The sequence below is a fragment of the Kogia breviceps genome, chromosome 8 (genome assembly GCF_026419965.1).
Source record: "Kogia breviceps isolate mKogBre1 chromosome 8, mKogBre1 haplotype 1, whole genome shotgun sequence".
NCBI classification, from domain to species: Eukaryota; Metazoa; Chordata; class Mammalia; order Artiodactyla; family Physeteridae; genus Kogia; species Kogia breviceps.
Genome location: NC_081317.1, coordinates 34,866,371 through 34,886,100, shown reverse-complemented (window position 1 = coordinate 34,886,100; position 19,730 = coordinate 34,866,371). Strand labels below are relative to the sequence as shown.

The window sequence follows — 19,730 nt, the reverse complement described above, 5'->3', positions numbered from 1 at the left end:
ATAACAAATGCTGGAGAGGGTGTGGAGAAAAGGGAACCCTTCTATACTGTTGGTAGGAATGTAAATTAGTGCAGCCACTATGGAGAACAGTATGGAAGTTCCTTAAAAAACTAAAAATAGAGCTACCATATGATCTTGCAATCCCAATTCTGGACATATATCTGGAGAAAACCATACTTCGAAAAGATACATGCACCCCAATGTTCATTGCAGCATTTTACAATAGCCAAGACATGGAAGCAACCTAAATTTCCATCAACCGATGAATGGACAAAGATGTGGTGTGTATATATCTACATATATCTATATATATGCAATGGAATATTACTCAGCCACAAAAAAGAATGAAATCATGCCATTTGCAGTGACGTGGATGGATCTAGAGATTATCATAATAAGAAGGCGAAAGACAAATATTATATGATATCACTTATATGTGTAATCTAAAAAGATGACACAAATGAACTTACTTACAGAAGAGATATAAACTCAAAGATGTAAAAAACAACTTATGGGTATCAAACGGCAAAGCAGGGGAGGGATAAATTAGGAATTTGGGATTAACATATACACACCACAATATATAAAACAGATAACGAACAAGAACCTACTGTATAGCACAGGGAGCAATACTCAATATCTTGTAATAACCTATAATGGAAAAGAATCTTATAAAGAATATATATACCATATATATGTATATACATTTGTATAACTGAATCACTTTGTTGTATACCTGAAACTAACACAACATTGTTAATCAACTATAATTCAATACATTTTTTAAATGCTAATAAAAGTTCACCACAGTTAAAAACAAAAAACAAATGCCTTTATGGCAAAAATTTAAAAAACATGAGCAAGGCAAAAATATGAAAAGCTAGGAAAATTGTGCAATTTATATCACTGAAAAATGGCTATAAAGATATATTGGATATATTAATTAAAATCAGTACATCAACAGGAAAACAGTAAGAAATAAACAGTTCAATAAAAAAGAAATATAGATGAACTACAAACAAAAAAGATGTTCCACCTCACCCATGAGAAGAAGAAAGCGTGTAAAACTAAACTTGAGTTATCATTTTTAATCACATTAGTAAAAATTCAAAAAGTTTGACAGCACACTCTATTTGTAAGGTTGTGGAGAAGAAACACACACTCCTAGACTGTTGGCTCTACCTTAAATTACCTCCAGAATCCAACCACTTGAAAGCAACTAACACCCTTAAATGATCATCATTTATTGCTAGGATTACAGAAATAGCCTCCTATATTGTTCCTGCTTTCACTACTACCCCACTAGAGTTTATCTTCAAAATGTAGTTATCTTTTAAACTGTAAGTCAAAACTATCCTTTTCACTCAAACGAATAAAAATGAAAACCCTCAAACCCCCCCCATTGCAAGAGATAATGTGTTAATGTATTGGAAGACATTTTGATCAAGATGTTAATTCTCGGGCTTCCCTGGTGGCACAGTGGTTGAGAGTCCATCTGCCGATGCAGGGGACACGGGTTCATGCCCCGGTCTGGGAAGATCCCACGTGCCGCGGAGCGGCTGGGCCCGTGAGCCGTGGCCGCTGAGCCTGTGCATCCGGAGGCTGTGCTCCGCAACGGGAGAGGCCACAACAGTGAGAGGCCCACATACAGAAAAAAAAAAAAAAAAAGATGTTAATTCTCCCCAAATTGATCTATATTACAGATTCTATAGAGTCAGTGCAATCAAAATCAAAATCTCAGCAAGCTTTCCTGAGATAGACAAGCTAATTTTCAAAACTTTTTATAGAGAAGCAAAGTACCTAGAATCTCCAAAACACTCGTAAAAAAGAATCAAGTTGGAAGACACATATTATCTGATTTCAAGAGTTACTATAAAGAGACACTCATCAAGGCAACGTGGTATTAGCAAAAGGATTATGGTCATCAGATGTGAACAGAGTCCACATAGATATAGAGAATAGACTTGTGGTTGCCAAGGGGGAGGAGGGGTGGGGGAAGGAAGGATTGGGAGTTTGAGATTAGCAGATGCAAGCTTTATATATAGGATGGATAAATAACAAGGTCCTACTGTATAGCACAGGGTACTATATTCAATATCCTGTGATAAACCATAATGAAAATACAAAAAATAATGTATATATATGTTTAACTTTGTCACTTTGCTGTACAGCAGAAATTAACACAATATTGTAATTCAACTATACTTCAATAAAATTTTTTTAAAAATTAAAAAAAAAGGGGCTTCCCTGGTGGTGCAGTGGTTGAGAGTCCGCCTGCTGATGCAGGGGACGCGGGTTCGTGCCCCGGTCCGGGAAGATCCCACATGCCGCGGAGCGGCTGGGCCCGTGAGCCATGGCTGCTGAGCCTGCGCGCCCGGAACCTGTGCTCCCAAAAGGGAGAGGCCACAGCAGTGAGAGGCCCGCGTACCGCAAAAAATAAAATAAAATAAAATAAAAATTAAAAAAAAAAGAGGTGAACAGGATCCAGAAACAGACCCAAACATAGGTTGCTAGTTGATTTCCCTCAGAGGTGCCAATGCAATTCAATGGAGAAAGGATATTCTTGTCAACAAATGGTGCTGACAGGTGAGTATGCAAAGGTAGAAAGCACAAACATGGCAAGTGCACGTTCTTCTACTCCCAATTCCTCTACTCTATTCTGCCAGCACAGAATACTAAGACCCTCAGACACAGAAATTCTTAGTTTTAGATTGGGCCAATGAGAACATACTTTGTCCTTTTCTGATTGGCAAGCTTTATACTGAAATAAAATTTTAAAGCTGATCAAAAAAGGAAATTATTGATGTAACAAAGATTTTGAAATCCTAAGAGAATACTATCAACAAGCTCATGAAAATACATTTAAAAACATAAATAGGGACTTCACTGGTGGTCTAGTGGGTAAGACTCTGCGCTCCCAATGCAGGGGGCCCAGGTTCGATCCCTGGTTGGGGAACTAGATCCCGTATGCATGCTTCAACTAAGACTCTGCATGTCACAACTAAGAGTCCGCATGCCACAACTAAAGATCCTGCATGCCACAACAAAGATCCAGCGTGTCACAACTAAGACCCTTGGCAGCCAAAGTTTAAAAATAAATAAATAAAAATGAACAATTTTCTATGAAAACATGAGGAAAGTTACACTAAAAAAAAAATACAAATCCATCATAGACTTATGACCAATAAATTAATCAAAATCTTCATGCAAAAAGTCTTCATAAGGCTCTAATTTATAGGTGAGTTTCACAAAATCTACATGTAACACAATTTTCTCATCTAAATTATTATTAAAGAAAAGGAGCAGGAAAATGTCCCATTTCCTTTTAAGAGACTATGACCATGATACCATAATTGGACACAGAAACAAGAAAGTATAGTCTAATCCAACTTGTGGATACAAAAATAAAAATCCTAAATACAGTATTAGCAAAAACATCCTAGGAAGATATGTAAGAAGCAACTTACACTTATTAGCAATTAGGGTCTACACAGGGATTTAAGTTAACATTAGAAAATCCATTATACTGTTTACAGTATTTATAGATTAAAGGAAATAATCTATAGCTTTGCTCCAATAGATACACAAAATGTAATCAATGTAATTTAATGCACATTCATGACTAATGTGAAATCTTAGCAAACTGATACCTGGAGGCAACCTTCTTACCCTGACAAAGGTAACCTACCAAAAGCTGACAGCAAACAACACAATTAATAGTAAAACAGTGTATATTATCCCTCAAGATTGACTTGATCTATTTTTATTTCTCCTTTTCCATTTAATGCATGGATGCTTCTTAACCTTATAAATATATAAAAATGCAAAATGGGGAAAGAATAAAGAGCTCACCTGAGGTATGTTCATTTTCTGCTCTTGGGAGAGTAGAGAACTGTGGTTCAGCTGAGGGGACAGAAAGATGGGTGTCATGAGACATAACCTGTCTTATAGATCCTAGATTCACCCCCCAAATCTCAGCACCCCAGTTGGGGATCATCTTCCTTATAGGCATAGGGCCCTCTTGGCCTTGAAAAGGCACTAGAGTGATCATGTACAGGTGGCACCACCTGTTTTTGTGTCACTCTGAGATGACCATGAGGATTAAATCTGCAGTTTTTAACTGAGTGAATGTAAACTTTTCTCAATCATTTAAAAAATAATGCATGTGTCCTAACACAAGTAAATAAAAACAACAGAAGATTAGCTGAATTAAATACACCGAAGGATAAGACACTATACTTTCATTAAAATTAATTTAGCAGAACAATACTCAGTATGCACCATATATTTATTTTTCTTATTAATATTATTTACCCACTGGTATAAACAATCTACAGAAAGCCTAATAAAAGAGATAGGATGCCTTAAGGCAAGAAATTTTAATTGTTTCAGCCATGATATATTTGTCAAAAGGCCCTTTTGATGACCTTCCTGTGAGAGGGCGAACTGCACTGTTTTCCTCCTGATTCTGTCACAAACAAACTGTGTTTCCCTGAACAAGTCACTGAACTTTTCAGGCCCGATGTCTTTAAAGATTTCAAGAGAGTTAGAAATAGATGACCTTGGAAAACCCTTCACATATCATCATTCTGGGATCCTGTGAGGTCAGCATATCACTAGTGTCACATGTGGTGATAGACACTTGTGACAGCAACACAGCATCTTTGCGGGGGGCGGCATTTAAGGGGAGTGGAGACAGCATTTCCTCCCTCTGCCTGGTTATCCCTTACCCCCAGACCTCACCCTCACAAGCTCTCCAACAAAATGGCCTTTCCTGAACAGCCTGCCCCTGGACCAGTTCAGCTCACCTTGCTCTTCTCAAGGCTGGCTCAAACCCCTCACTGTCACATAGTCCGGTGGCTTCTGGAGGTGGGGTCATCACCAAGACTGGCTCATTCTGAGCAGGGAGATTAAGAACAGCTTCTGATCTTGCAAATCTAGGATCTGCTACTTTCTGGGCTCTTCTGTCTCTGCTCTGAGGCTCTGGAACGAGGTCTAAGGTCATAGGGGTGCTCTCTTCCAGGTAAGACTCCTGTTAACAGAGACTCCCTGTTAACAGAGACTCCCTGCTTCCTACTTCACAAGGGTCACTTGTTTCAAGGTAACTGGGACGTGGATCCAAGAAACAATTCATTTTAGGAGCAAAAGCCTAATTCTTGGAATCCATTATAATACCAGACTTAAAAGACAGACAGTCTGACAATGCAGAAGGGGCCAGGGACCTCCGTCTGCCCCAACTGACCTGAAGAGACACTAGAAATCCCAGAATACATTTTGACACATGGTAGGATTCCATCTACATTCACTTCCCCTTATACTTCTGGGAACCAGGGACAGGCCTCTTTGCTAAGTGCCTTGAAGGCTACAATGACAGTATTAGGTAGGTGTGATATTTAGACAAAGCCTGAGGCTGTAAGTAAAGCACACTTGCCCTTGAATCTAAACTCCCTCACTACTAGCTTGTGACCTGACCACACCGTTCCACCAACCTGAGCCTCGGTTTTTGTTAAAGTGGTAGTGAGATAACATAAAGCCGTCCAATGAAAAGAATAAAGTGTCTTCCAACTATAATAGCAGTTGTCACTTACTCAATGATCAGTATCTGGCACTCGTCTAAATGCTTTACAAGTGATGACTTAGATCTAAGTTTCAAAACAACGCCATGAAACAGTCATCATTAGTATCATTTTCATATGAAATACCTCTTACCCAGGTTCCTTCTGTAACCCTGCTACAGGTGACAGACCTGTAATTTACCCGGGCCCTTCTGCTCCAGAGCTGGGGCTCTCATCGCAGACCCCTGGCCACCATCAGCACTATAAATTCACTTTGCCCCCTGCCGCCGACATGGCCTTTTTTTCCCCTGTCGGGCTGCAGGCGGGGCCGAGCACACGGTCACTACACACCCAGGCCTAAACTGAGCACCTGCTCTTAACCGGACCTGCCTGACCTGCACCCCGGGAGCCCGAGAGCCGGGGTCACCCCCTACCGGGCCACCCCCCTCCCCAGGCTGAGGGCCCGCCCAGGCGTATACACCGGCGTTGGTGGGAGGGAGTCCCAAAGATTTTCCGCTTCCATCCCTAGGCACAAATGCACCCCTCTCAGCTGGTCCCCCTGCACTCTCACCCCAGGTGCGCACCCTTCACTTGTCGAGCAGACTCCCAGGTTCCCAAACCTCTTCCCTGAAGTCCAGAGAAGACGAAAGAGGAGGCGGGGATACAGTCGCACACGCGCAGAGGCAGCCCAGAAGCCCCTTCCCAGAGTGCCGCGCGGTAAAACAGAAGGATTCAAGACTACATTTCCCATAGACCTCCGCGTCCACTGCTGCGGTCACTCTTTGGGCAGTGACTCATTTTAGAAAGCTTAAGGGCGATGCCTTAAAAGTATCCTGCCCAGCCTCTCAAGGATCCTGAAGAGAACGGGTTAAATATCAACTTAAATGCCAGATGCAAAGGGTGGTCCTCTATTGGCTCCCAATTGAAATAGCAGTTTTTTCATAAGTCATTTGGAGACAGTTGGGGAAACTTGAATATGAATTGGATATTGAAAATGTTAAAATTACTATTACGTAGGTAAAGTGTGAAAAAATTTTGAGTTACGTAGGAAAATTGGTTTTGTAAAAAAAAAAAAAAAAGGCAGGACGATTGAGGTATTTAGAATTGAAATTATATAGCTGTAAAATTTTGTAATTTTTCAACTTGGGACCTCTACACTGTTTCTATACAGCCAACAGACCCATTAACCCCTAAGCCCCGTGCTGGCACCCCTGGAGCCCAGTGTGGTGGTTCTACTGGAGGTCAAGGCAGTGGTGCAGGTATAGATGTATTGATATATAAGGAAGCTGTTAGTTTTTATGAATCAACATTGTTTTCAGATGAATTCTATTATTGTTTCAACAAATTTTGTTAATTAAATTATGTTGATCTTGGATTTCTGTGCACATAACAAGTTTGCTTGCTTTTTGCTGACATACGTAATTCTTTGTCATTCTTTAATGAATTACAAATAACAGCACAAAAATGCTGGTCAAACTGTATTAAATCAATATTACATTAAATCAATCATAATAGACTTTAACATAAATTTCACTAACGGAAAGAAAGTGGTCACTACATATGTTCATGGAACAAATATTTATTGAAAACTTGCTGTGCGATAGACATCATTCTAGATGCTGGAATAACAACATCAGATAAAAGATATTAAATTCCCTATCCCCATGGAGTTTATGATCAGTTGTCGAGAAACAAAAGGACACTTGAGTTTAATAAACGGGGGCTCCAAAAACATGGGTAGGGTTGGTGAAGCATCCTGTAACTGATGATGGTAGGGAATTATTATCACCATCATGCTTATAGTGAGGGTAAGTAATATTACCAGAGCCTGGCAGAAAAGGCTACACTTATGAGAGCTGTGGCCTTAGGAAGAGAAACATTGTAATGGCCATTACATGGCTCTGCACAGCCAGCCAAAGTTATAAATACACAAACCTCACTTGTTTTCTTCCCTCTAATGTCCTATCCTCTCTTAAGCATTTGCAAACCCTATTCAGTACCTATTCTTAGAACTTCATCCACATCTGTCTCCTCCAGACATCTTATTCCAGTCTTATTCTTGTCTAGCCCCCTTCTACCCATCAACTCATTGAGCTTTGGACATGAATCAATATAAATCTAAACTCAGGACACAGCTCTTCTTCACAAATTGAACTACTAAATATACCTCCTTAAAATTTGCCCCTGGGAAGATTTCTTATCACCACATATTTGAGAACCACTCCTAAGTGAGACTGTAATTGCAGTAGCCATAACTTCCAATGATGCTACCATACATTGTAGATCCAGTTTGAAAGAGATTCAAGTGGTAGTTGGCACAGGTCTCCCTTAGGGACTTTTGGGGAATGATTAATTGTATATACTTGTGACTGCGTTATGAGAAATTTTGTCAAAAGACCCAGTCTCTCCTTTACTTGAAGCCTCCTGTCTATAATGTAGGATATATCAAGGACTGAGAAAGAGGATCTGAATCCCTGTTATGATGACTTGTGTTTTCTGCCCATGAGACACAGAATTTCGTATATTATAGGTATATGTGTCAAGAAGTATCTTTGTAGGGTGCCCATCTATTCTATTTCACAGACTTCATTATTGAAGAGCCACCACCACAGATGTCTTCAGGTTACCACAAAAGATGGCTGCACATCAAAAAAACTCAGAGAGTTTTAAAAAATATTTATCAGGATATCATTAGAGAAATACATATTTCATTGGTATGAAATGCAGCATAGGCTGCTCCTGAGTCCATCGTGGGTATTGCATATTGATAAATTTGCCCCTATCTAAACATAATTCATCCCTCCTGGTTTAATACCCTAAGGATCCACCCAAATATATGCAACCAAGTTTCTGCTTGTACTACTGAGCAAGATCATTTTTTAAAAATTGAAGTATAGTTGATTTACAATATTATATTAGTTTCAGGTATACAACATAGTGATTCGATATTTTTATAGATTATACTCCATTTAAAGTTATAAAATATTGGCTATATTCCCTGTGCTATACATTACAACCTTGTATCTTATTTATTTTATACCTAGTAGTTTGTACATCTTAATCCCCTTCTCCTACATTGCCCCTCTGCTACACCTCTCCCATTAGTAACCACTAGTTAGTTCTCTGTATCTGTGAGTCTGTTTCTATTTTGTTATATTCATTCGTTTACTTTTTTAGATTCCACGTATAAGTGAAAACACACAGTATTTGTCTTTCTCTGTATGACTTATTTCACTAAGCATAATACCCTCCAGGTCCATTCATGTTGTTACAAATGGCAAAATTTCAATCTTTTTTATGGCTGAGTAGTATTCCATTGTATACATATACCACATTTCTTTATCCCTTCACCTGTGGATGAACACTTAGGTTGCTTCATATCTTAGCAATTGTAAATAATGCTACTATGAATATTGGGGTGCATGTATCTTTTCAAATTAGTGGGTTTTTTTCAGGTATATACCCAGGAGTTGAATTGCTGGGTCATATGGTAGTTATATTTTGTATTCTCTGAGAAATCTCCATATTGTTTTCCACAGTGGCTGCACCAATTTATATTGCCACCAACCACATACAAGGTTCCCTTCTCTCCAGATCCTTGCCAACATTTGTTACTTCTTGTCTTTTTGATAATAACCATTCTGACAAGTGTGGGGATATCTCATTGTGTGTGTGTGTTTTATTTTATTTTATTTATTTTGGGCTGTGTTGGGTCTTTGTTGCTGCACATGGGGTTTCTCTAGTTGCAGCGAGCAGGGGCTACTCTTCGTTGTGGTGCGCGGGCTTCTCCTTGCAGTGGCTTCTCTTTTTGTGCAGTATGGGCTCTAGAGTGCAGGCTCAGTAGTTGTGGCACATGGGCTTCATTGCTCCATGGCATGTGGGATCTTCCCAGACCAGGGCTCGAACCCGTGTCCCCTGCATTGGCAGGCAGATTCTTAATCACTGTGCCACCAGAGAAGTCCCTCGTGGTTTTGATTTACATTTCCCTGATCAGTGATGTTAAGCACCTTTTCATGTGCCTGTAAGCCATCAGCATGTCCTCTTTGGTAAACTTTCTGTTCAGCTTTTCTGCCCATTTGTAAATTGGGTTGCTTGTTTGTTTGATGGAATTATATGACCTGTTTATATATTTTGAATATTAACCCCTTATCAGTCATATCATTTGCAAATATTTCTCCCATTCAGTACATTGTGCTTTCATTTTAAGATGGTATCCTTTGCTGTGTAAAAGCTTTTCACTTTAATTAGGTCCCATTTGTTTATTTTTATTTCCTTTGCTTTAGGAGACAGATCCAAAAAAATATTGCTATGATTTATGTCAAAGAGTGTTCTGCCTATGTTTTCCTCTAGCAGTTTTATGATTTCTGGTCTTAAATTTAGGTCTTTAATCTATTTTGAGTTTATTTTTGTATATGGTATCAGAAAACATTCTAATTTCATTTTTTACAGGTAGCTGCCCAGTTTTCACAGCACCTCTTATTGAAGAGACTCTTTTCTCCATTGTATATTATTGTTTCCTTTTTGTAGATTAATTGACCATAAGTGTGTGGGTTTATTTCTGGGCTCTTTCTCCTGTTCTATTGATCTATGTGTCTTTGTGCCAGTACCACATTGTTTTGATTGCTGTAGATTTGTAGTATAGTCTACAAATTTGTAGTATTTGAAGTCAGGGAGCATGATTCCTCCAGCTCTGTTCTTCTTTATCAAGATTGTTTTGGCTATTTGGGGTCTTTTGTGTTTCCATACAAATTTTAGGATTATTTGTTTTAGTTCTGTAAAAAAAAATGCCATTGGTATTTTAATAGGGATTTCACTGAATCTGTAGATTGCCTTGGGTAGTATGGACATTTTAACAATATTAATTCTTCTAATCCAAGAACACAGTATATAATTCTCTGTTTGTATCATTTTCAATTTCTTTCATCAGTGTCTTATAGTTTTCCAAGTGCAGGTCTTTTAGCTCCTTACACAGGTTTATACATAGGTTTTTAATTCTTTTTGATGCAATGGTAAATGGGCTTGTTACTTAATTTCTCTTTCTGACAGTGCATTGTTAGTGTATAGAAATGCAACAGATATCTGTATATGAATTTTGTATCCTGCAACTTTATAGAATTCTTTGATGAGCTCCAGTAGTTTTCTGGTAGTGTCTTTAGGATTTTCTATGTATAGTATAACATCACTTGCAGAGTTTTACTTCTTCCTTTTCAATTTATATTTCTTTTATTTCTAATTTTTGTCTGATTGCTGTAGCTAGGACTTCCAATACTATGTTAAATAAAAGTGGCAAAAGTGGATATCCTTGTCTTGTTCCTAATGTAAGAGGAAATGCTTTCACCTTTTCACCACTGAGTATGATGTTAGCTGTGGGCTTGTCATATATGTCCTTTGCTATGTTGAGATATGTTGTTTCTATAAGCACTTTGTGGAGAATTTTTATCATAAATGAATGTTGAACTTTGTCAGGAGCTTTTTCTGCATCTATTGAAATGATCATATGATTTTTATTCTTCTATTTGTCAATGTGTATCACACTGACAGATTGTGAATATTGAACCATCCTTGCATTCCTGGGATATGCTGTATAATCCTTTTAATGTATTACTGAATTCAGTGTGCTAATATTTTGCTGAGGATTTTTGCACCTATTATTCATTAGTGATATTGGCTTATAATTTTCTTTTTTTGTGATATCTTTGTCTGGTTTGGCATCAGGGTGATGCTAGGCTCATAGAATGAATTTGGAAGTGTTCCTTCCTCTGCAATATTTTGGAATAGTTTGAGAGAGACAGATGTTAACTCTTCTCTAAATGTATGGTGAATTCGCCTATAAAACTATCTGGTTCTGGACTTTTGTTTCTTGGGAATTTTAAAATTACTGATTTAATATACTTACTGGTAACTGATCTGTTCATACTTTCTATATCTTCCTGGTTCGGGCTTGGGAGATTGTACATTTCTGAGAATTTGTCCATTTCTTCTAAATTGTCCATTTCATTGGTATATAATTGTTTTTAGTAGTCTCTTATGATCTTTTGTATTAATGTGGTGTTAGTTGTAACTTTTAAATTTTTTTATTTTATTGATTTTGGCCCTCTCTCTTTTTCTTGATGACTCTGGCTAAAGTTTTATCAATTTTGTATATTTTTTCAAAGAACCAGCTCCTACTTTCATTGATATCTTCTGTTGCTTTTAAATCTCTGTTTCATTTACTTCTACTCTGATTTTTATTATTTCTTTCCTTTCACTGATTTTGGGTTTGTTTGCTTTTCTTTTTCTAGCTCCTTCAGGTGTAAGGTTAGGTTGTTTATTTGAGATTTTTCTTGTTTCTTGAGGTAAGGTTTTATTCTTATAAACTTCCTTCTCAGAACTGCTTTTGCTGTGTCCCATAGGTTTTGGATTGTCCTGTTTTCATTTGTCTCCAGGTATTTTTTTATTTCTTCAGTGATCCATTGTTTGTGTAGTAGCATATTGTTTAGCCTCCACATGTTTGTGCTTTTTGCAGTTATTTTCTTGTAGTTGATTTCTAGTCTCATAGCATTGTTGTCTGAAAAGATGCTTGGTTGGATTTCAGTTTTCTTAAACATACCAAGGCTTGTTTGGTGGACTAGCATATGATCTGTCTTGGAGAATGGTCCATGTGCACATGAAAAGAATGTGTATTCTGCTGCTTTTGGATAGAATGTTCTATATGTATCTATAAAGTCTATAATGTGTCATTTAAGGCCAGTGTTTTCTTATCGATTTTCTGTCTGGATGATCTGTCTATTGATGTAAGTTGAGTGTTAAAGTCCCCTATTATTATTGTGTTAATATCAATTTCTCCCTTTATGTATGCAAATATTTGCTTTATATATTTAGATGCTCCTGTGGTGGATGCAGATATATTTACAATTGTCATGTCTTCTTCTTGAATTGATCCCTTGATCATTATGTAATATCCTTCTTTGTCTCTTGTTATAGTCTTTGGTTTAAAGTCTATTTTGTCTGATGTAAGTTTTGCTACCCCAACTTTCCTTTGATTTCTATTCTCATGGAGTAACTTTTCCATTCCCTCATTTTAGTCTGTGTGTGTTTTTAGATCTGAAGTGAGCCTCTTGTAGGCAGTGTAAATACGGGTTTTGTTTTTGTATCCATTTAGCCACTTTATGTCTTTTGATTGGAGAACTTAGTCCATTTATATTTAAAGTAATTATTGATATGTATATTCTTATTGCCATTTTGTGAATTGTTTTTGTAGTTTTTTTTCATTCCTTTCTTCTTTTGTTCTCTTCTCTTGTGATTTGGTGACTCTCTTTAATGTTATGTTTGGATTGCTTTTTCTTTTTTTGTGTGTGTATCTATTATAGATTTTTGGGTTGTGGTTATCAAGAGGTTTTTATATAGCAACGTATATCCATGTGATTGTGTTTAGCTGCTGATTTCTTAACTTCAAATGCAATTTTACAACCCTGCATTTTACTCTCCTGCCCTCGTGATTACTGTTTTTGATATCATATTTCATATCTAATTGGTGTGTGTATTCCTTAACTGCTATTTATGGATATAGATTTTACCACTTTTGTCTTTTAACCTTCCTATTAGCTTTGTGTGTGGATGATTTCCTACCTTTACTGTATGTTTGCATTTAACTATGAGCTTTTTCCTTTCATAATTTTCATGGTTCTAATTGTGGCTTTTTCTTTTTTGCTAACAGAATTTCCTTTCACATTTCTTTTTCTTTTTCTTTTTTTTTTTTTTGGTACGCGGGCCTCTCACTGTTGTGACCTCTCCTGTTGTGGAGCACAGGCTCCGGACGCGCAGGCTCAACGGCCACGGCTCATGGGCCCAGCTGCTCCACAGCATGTGGGATCTTCCCGGACCAGGGCACAAACCCGTGTCCCCTGCATTGGCAGGCGGACTCTCAAACACTGCGCCACCAGGGAAGCCCCACATTTCTTGTAAAGCCGGTTTGGTGGTGTTGAACTCTTTTAGCTTTTGCTTATCTATAAAGCTTTTGATCTCTCCATAAAATCTGAATGAGAAACTTGCTGGGTAGAGTATTCTTGCTTGTAGGTTTTTCCCTTTCATCACTTAAAAAATATCATGCCACTCTCCTCTGGCCTGCAGAGTTTCTGCTGAGAAGTCAGCTGATAGCCTTATGGGAGTCCCTTTTATGTTATCTGTTGCTTTTCCCTTGCTGCTTTTAACATTCTCTGTCTTTAACTTTTGCCATTTTAATTACATGTCATGGTGTGTTCCTCTCTGGGTTAATACTGTATGGGACTGCTTCCTGGCCTTGGATGTCTGTTTTTTTCCACAAGTTAGGGAAGTTTTCAGCTATTTTGTCTTCAAATATGTTCTCAGCCCCTTTCTTTCTTGCTTATCTTTCTGGGACTCTTATAATGGAAATATTAGTGCCATTGATGTTTCCCAGAGGTCTCTTAAACTGTCCTCATTTCTTTTCATTTTTTTCCTCTGTTCAGCATCAGTGATTTCCACTTTTTATCTATCAGCTCATTGATCCACTCCTCTGTATCATTTAGTGTACTGTTGATTCCTTCTAGTGTATTTTTCTTTTCAGTTATTTTATTCTTCATCTGTTTCATTGTTCTTTATATTTTCTAATTCTTTGTTAAAAACTTCTAACTTCATTTTCTCTCAAGTTATTTGATCATCTTTATAATCACTACCCTGAATTCTTTCTTGGGTAGATTGCCTATCTTCACTTCACTTACCTCTTCTAGGGTTTTATCTTGTTCCTTCATCTAGAATATATTCCTATGTTGACTCATTTTGCCTAAGTTACTGTTTATATTTTAATCTATCTGGTAGATTGGTTATGTTTTCTGACATTGGAGAAGTGGCCTTTTGTAGGAGATGTCTTATGGGTCCCAACAGCAGACTCCTCTTTTGTCACCAAAGCTATATCCTCTAGGGGTTCCCCTCATGAGGGCTGTGTGGGTCCTTCTATCATGGTGGGCTATTTGGGCGGTCTGCTAGGCTTGGTTTGCCCCCAGTTTGGTTGATTGCCAGGCCCTGCCTTGTGCAAAGCCTGCCAGCTGCTGGTTGCAGGACTGGCTCATGAGGTGGCTGACTGCAGAACCCCAGGGGGCCTCAGGGCTAGTGTGGCTCACTGGTAGGTAGCGTCAGGGTCCAGAAGACTCTGGGGCTGTTGCCCAACCACTGCTGGGTGAAGCCAGGTCCTGGGGTTAGTGCCAGCCTACTGGTGTGCAGAGCCAGGTCCTAGAGTCCCAGAGCTGATGCCAGATCACTGGTGGGGGAGGGGGGAGTGGTTCCTGACACAGTTGAGTAAGGGGTCTGGGTGTCCCAAAGATTGTGTTGGCTTGCTAGTTGGCAGGACAGGGCCCAGCTGGGTCAGGGCAAGGTTCGGCCTGCTGATGGGCAGGCTGGGTTCACAGGCTGCAGGATTCTGGTTTTCTTGCATCTGGTATCTGCCCCCTGGGAGGCGAGGCTGGTCCAGAGGCTAAAGCCCCTGGAATGCAGGGCTGGGGCCCAGGAGATTTTAGGGCTGGTACCTGCCCACTGGTGGGTGGTGCTGGGTTCTGGGCCATCTGGTTGGCAGGGTCATATCCAGAGGGGGCCATGGGTTCAGTGGTTCTTAAGGCAGCCTGTATGCTAATGTGTGAGCCCACATCCTTGCCAAGTCAAGTTGCCTCAAACCATTAAGTTTTCCCAGCACTGGTGTCTACAGATTGTTGTAGGGCTGGGTTCTAGGGCTAATAAGCTAGAGGGAGGATTCTACAATGGTGCTTGCCAGCTTATGTGCTTATTTTCTATTTGTTCATCTTCTTTGGAAAATAACTATTCTAGTCCTTTTTTCATTTCATAATCAGGTTACATTATTGTTGTTGAGCTTTAGAAGTTCTCCATATAATCTGGATATTAATCCCTTATTAGATAGGTGATTTGCAAATATTTTCTCCATTCTGTGAGTTGCTTTTTCACTCTGTCAAAAGTGTCCTATTATGCACAAAACTTTTAAATTTTGATTAAGTCCAATTTACCTAATTCTTTTCCTTTTACCATCTGTGTTTTTGTTGTCATATCCAGTTGCCAAACCCAATGTCATGAATATTTTTCCCTATGTTGTCTTTCAAGAGTTTTATGGTTTTAGATCTTACATGTAGGTCTTCAATCTATTTTGAGTTTATTTTTGTGTGTGGCATAAGGGTCCAGCTTCATTCTTTTGCATGTAGATATACAGTTTCCCAGTACCATTTGCTGACTTGCCTTTCCCCCACTGAATGGTTTTTGCTCCCTTGTCAAAAACAGATTGGCCACATAGATGAGGACTTATTTCTAGGCTCTCAATTCTGTTCTCTGTGTTTCCTTATGTCAGTACCACAGTGTTTAGATTACTATTATCTTTGTAGTAAGTTTTGTTTGTTTGTTTGTGTTTTTTTTGCGGTACACGGTACACCAATGGCTTATACACCTGAGCACTCTCTAGTTACATACAACCTCAGCCAGTGTCCTCTGCTGAGGTAATGGGGGAATCAATGATAGATGCGTGTAAGCCCTGGAGGGAATACTCAGAACCAGATCTGTATTTCAGGAGCTCATATTTATACTCAACAGATTTCCAGCAGAGGTACCATGGCAATCCAATGAACAAAGTACATATTTCTCAACAAATGGTGCTATAATTTTCAAACATATATAAGGGGAATAAAAAGGTAAAATGCTTTTGGCCATATTAGGCAAATATTTCTTAGATAGGACAAAAAAGCATATATCATTGTTATTTACTGAATTGTGTCCCCCAAAATTCATATGTTGAAGCCCTAACCCCCAATGTGACTGTATTTGGAGATAGGGTCTTTAAGGAGGTAATTAAGGTTAAATGAAGTTAAAATAGGTGGGGCCCTAATCTGATAGGACCAATGTCCTTAAAAGAAGAGGAAGAGACACCAGAGATCTCTCTCTTTCTGTGTGTGTACAGAGGAAAGGCCATGTGAGAACACAGCAATAAGGTGGCCCTCTGTGAGCCTGGAAGAGTTGGTTCACTAGGAACCCACACTGATGACATACTGATGTTGGACTTCCAACCTCCAGAGTTATAAGATAAGATATTAAGCCACCCTGTGTGTGATATTCTGTTATAGCAGCTAGCATAGACTAATACATTCATAAAAGAAACTGAAAAAGTTATGAAAAATTGATAAATTTAAAACCTCTGCTCTTTGAAAAATACTGTTAAGAATATGAAAAAAACGAAAACTGAGAGAGAATATCTACAAATCATGTATCTGTGGAAATATTTTTATAGAACATATGTAAGTCTCCAATTAAATAGTCACCTTCACCAAAGAGTAATGGATAACAAACAAAACCATGCTTATTATTAAGCATTAGAAAAATTCAAACTAAAACTAAAATGAAATACCATTACAAACTTAAAATAATGGCTCAAATTAAAAATCTGATATTGTTAAATGCTGGTGAACATACAGAGTAACCAGGACCCTGACACATTGCTGATGGGAATGCAAACTAGGACAGCCACTTTGGAAAACAATTTGACATTTTCTTATGACATTAGATATATAATTATTATGAGACCCAGCAAATCCACTCACTCCTTCACATTAACCCAAGAGACTGAAGACATATGTTCACACAAAGAAACCTGTATATGAATATTTATGACTGGAAATAACCCAAATATGCATCAACTGGTGAATGGATAAATAAACTGTGGAATAGTCACACAACAGATGACTACTCATCAACAGAAAGGAACAAACTACTGAAACATGGACCGGAGACAGAGTAAATGGCACTGTTTGACTCCTGGATCTGTCACAATAATTGGCCCTGGACAATTCACTGACACTCTCAGGTCTAATTTCTTTAAAGTTTTCAATGAGTCAGAGGTAGATGACCATAGAAACCTTTCAGGAACCATCACTGTGGGACTCTGTGAAGTCAGGATAGTGCCACATGTGTGACAGTAGCATCTGTAAAAGGGCAATTTAGGGAGAGTGGAGACAGCATTTCCTCTGCCTGGTTATCCTTTACTCCCAGACCTCAACCTCACTAGCTCTCGAACAAAGTGGCCTTTCCTGAGCAGCCTGCACCTGGGCCACCCCAGCTCACCTTGCTCTTTTCAAGATTGGCCCAAACTCCCATCTGTCACACCATGTGGTGGCTTCTGAATGTGGTAGCATTACCAAGTCTGGCTCATTCCTGGCAGAAGGATCAAGTACTACTTCTTGATCTTGTGCAGACTTGCTCCTGGGCTCTTCTGCCTCCACTCTGTAGCTCTGGAGAGAGGTCTAAGGTCAGGGGGTGCTCTCTTCCAAGTAAGACTCCTTTACAAGAGTCCCCCTGCTTCCTACTTCACAATAGCTGCTGTGCTTTAAAATGAATTTCTCAGGAGCTGGAATGTAGTCCTAGGCCACAATTTTAAGGCCAGAAAGCTGACCTTCTTGGAATTCATTATAATCTTAGACTGAAAACACAGCCTGAAGTGCATGAGGGGATAGGAGGCTCTGTCTGACTCAAAGGATCTGAGGAGACAACAGAAATCCCAGAATACATTTGACATACGGTAGGATTCCAGCTACATTCACTTACTATTATATCCCTGGAGATTTGGGGACAAGTTACTCTGTTAGGTGCTGTGAAGGCTGCAATGCTGATTTCTGGCAGATGTGATATTTAGACAAAGCCTGAGATTGGAAGTAAAGCACACCTGCCCTTGAATCCAGACTCCCTCATTGCTAGCTTGTGACCTGAGCCATCAGTCCACTAACCTGAGCTTCGGTTATTTTTAATGCAGATGGTTACACAGACCTCACAGAATGGTTGCGGTTTATACATACGCCAACCAATAAAAAGAACGAAGTGTATTCTAAATATAATAACAGTTGTCACATACTCAGGGCTTAGGACCCTGCACTAGCCTACCTGATTTACAGGTGATGACTTATCTGACTTTTAAAACAATGCCATGAAGCAGTCATTATTAATGTCCTTACTGACAGATGAGAAACTTGCTTCTTATCCAGGTTCCTTCTGTCGCCCCTGCTTAAATGTGACAGAACTGGAATTTACCTGGGTCTTTCTGGCTCCAGAGCTCGGGCTCCACCGCAGACCCACCGCCTGCGCTTTCTGGCACGCTCACCATACGCATTATAAACAAACAAGCACCACTCTCCCGACCACGGCCGCCGCGGGGGCTTTTCTCCGGTCCGGCTGCAGGTGGAGCCAGGCAAACGATCCCCGTACACTCCGGCCTGCATCGAGCACTTGCTCCTGATAAGGGCTCAGCCGCATCTAACACTGGGGTTGAACCTGGGGGCCCCCGGGACTTTCTGCTCCTGCCCTCTGGGTCACAAGCCCACTCCTCTCCAGAAGTTCCCGTGCGGTGCGTTGTCTCCATCCCCCCAAATCCACTCTACAGGAGGACAATAAAGGACCCAACACCAACTATCAACCAGGGATGAAAGTGAGAAAACAAGAACGCGCAGCTGGGCCTGCACACGCTTAAATGTAGCCTAGACGCTACCCAGAGGGCTGCACGGTGACCCAACCAGATTCAAGACTACATTTCCCATAAATCTCTGAGTTGCTGTTTCTTTGCAGCGTTTCTTCTTTATTAGACTGTTGCAAGGTGTGCTATATGTTCCCTTCTGCCCAGGTTCTCTCCGAGACCCCAGGCGTTATGGGTTAATTTGAACTTTACTGCCAAATCGCATGGTCTTCCATCACACTCCGAAAGGGAAAACAACAGTTGCCAAAGACGCTGGGAACAATTTGGGAAATTTGAATGTGGAGTGGCGATTAGGAATTGAGCATAATAATGTCAGCGAATATTAGTTACTCAGTTGTTACATGGAATTATATTGATTGACTGGAAATGTATTGATTTTGTAAAGGCATGCATAAGGACACGGTTTGAACTGAAGTCATCTTGTTAGTTCATTTTATAAAATTTGAGCAAAAACGAATTAAAGCAAATACAGCAAAAGGTTAGGTTTCTTAAGTTGATGGAGGACATCGCTATTTATGGATACTCATTTTACCATTTTCTACTTTTTTGTTGTCCAGGAAAAATTAATAGCTGATCTAGGAGAAAGAATTTTATTCAAGCCAACCTGTGGATTACAGACCTGGAAACAGTCTTTCAGAAAACTGAGGACTATTCCACCTGTTAGAAGTCAAAGT

General features: G+C 39.4%; 1 protein-coding gene across 3 annotated transcripts in view; it reads right to left on the bottom strand.

Moving 5' to 3' along the window:
• Positions 1-18,988, bottom strand: part of ZNF782 (zinc finger protein 782) — a 75,740-nt gene extending 56,752 nt beyond the window's left edge. The window contains exons 1-3 of one of the 3 annotated variants that reach the window (XM_067041170.1): positions 18,618-18,988; positions 4,435-4,526; positions 3,853-3,906 (exon numbers count right to left, since the gene is read on the bottom strand). In XM_067041170.1, the coding sequence (XP_066897271.1) occupies positions 3,853-3,906; positions 4,435-4,526; positions 18,618-18,945 (474 nt within the window). In that variant the 5' untranslated portion in view covers positions 18,946-18,988. Of the gene's footprint in view, positions 1-611; positions 648-3,852; positions 3,907-4,434; positions 4,527-6,126; positions 6,232-18,617 lie in introns of those variants that run through there. The other 2 variants (XM_059071788.2, XM_067041172.1) reach the window with 2 other exon arrangements.
• Positions 18,989-19,730: the final 742 nt, after the last annotated feature.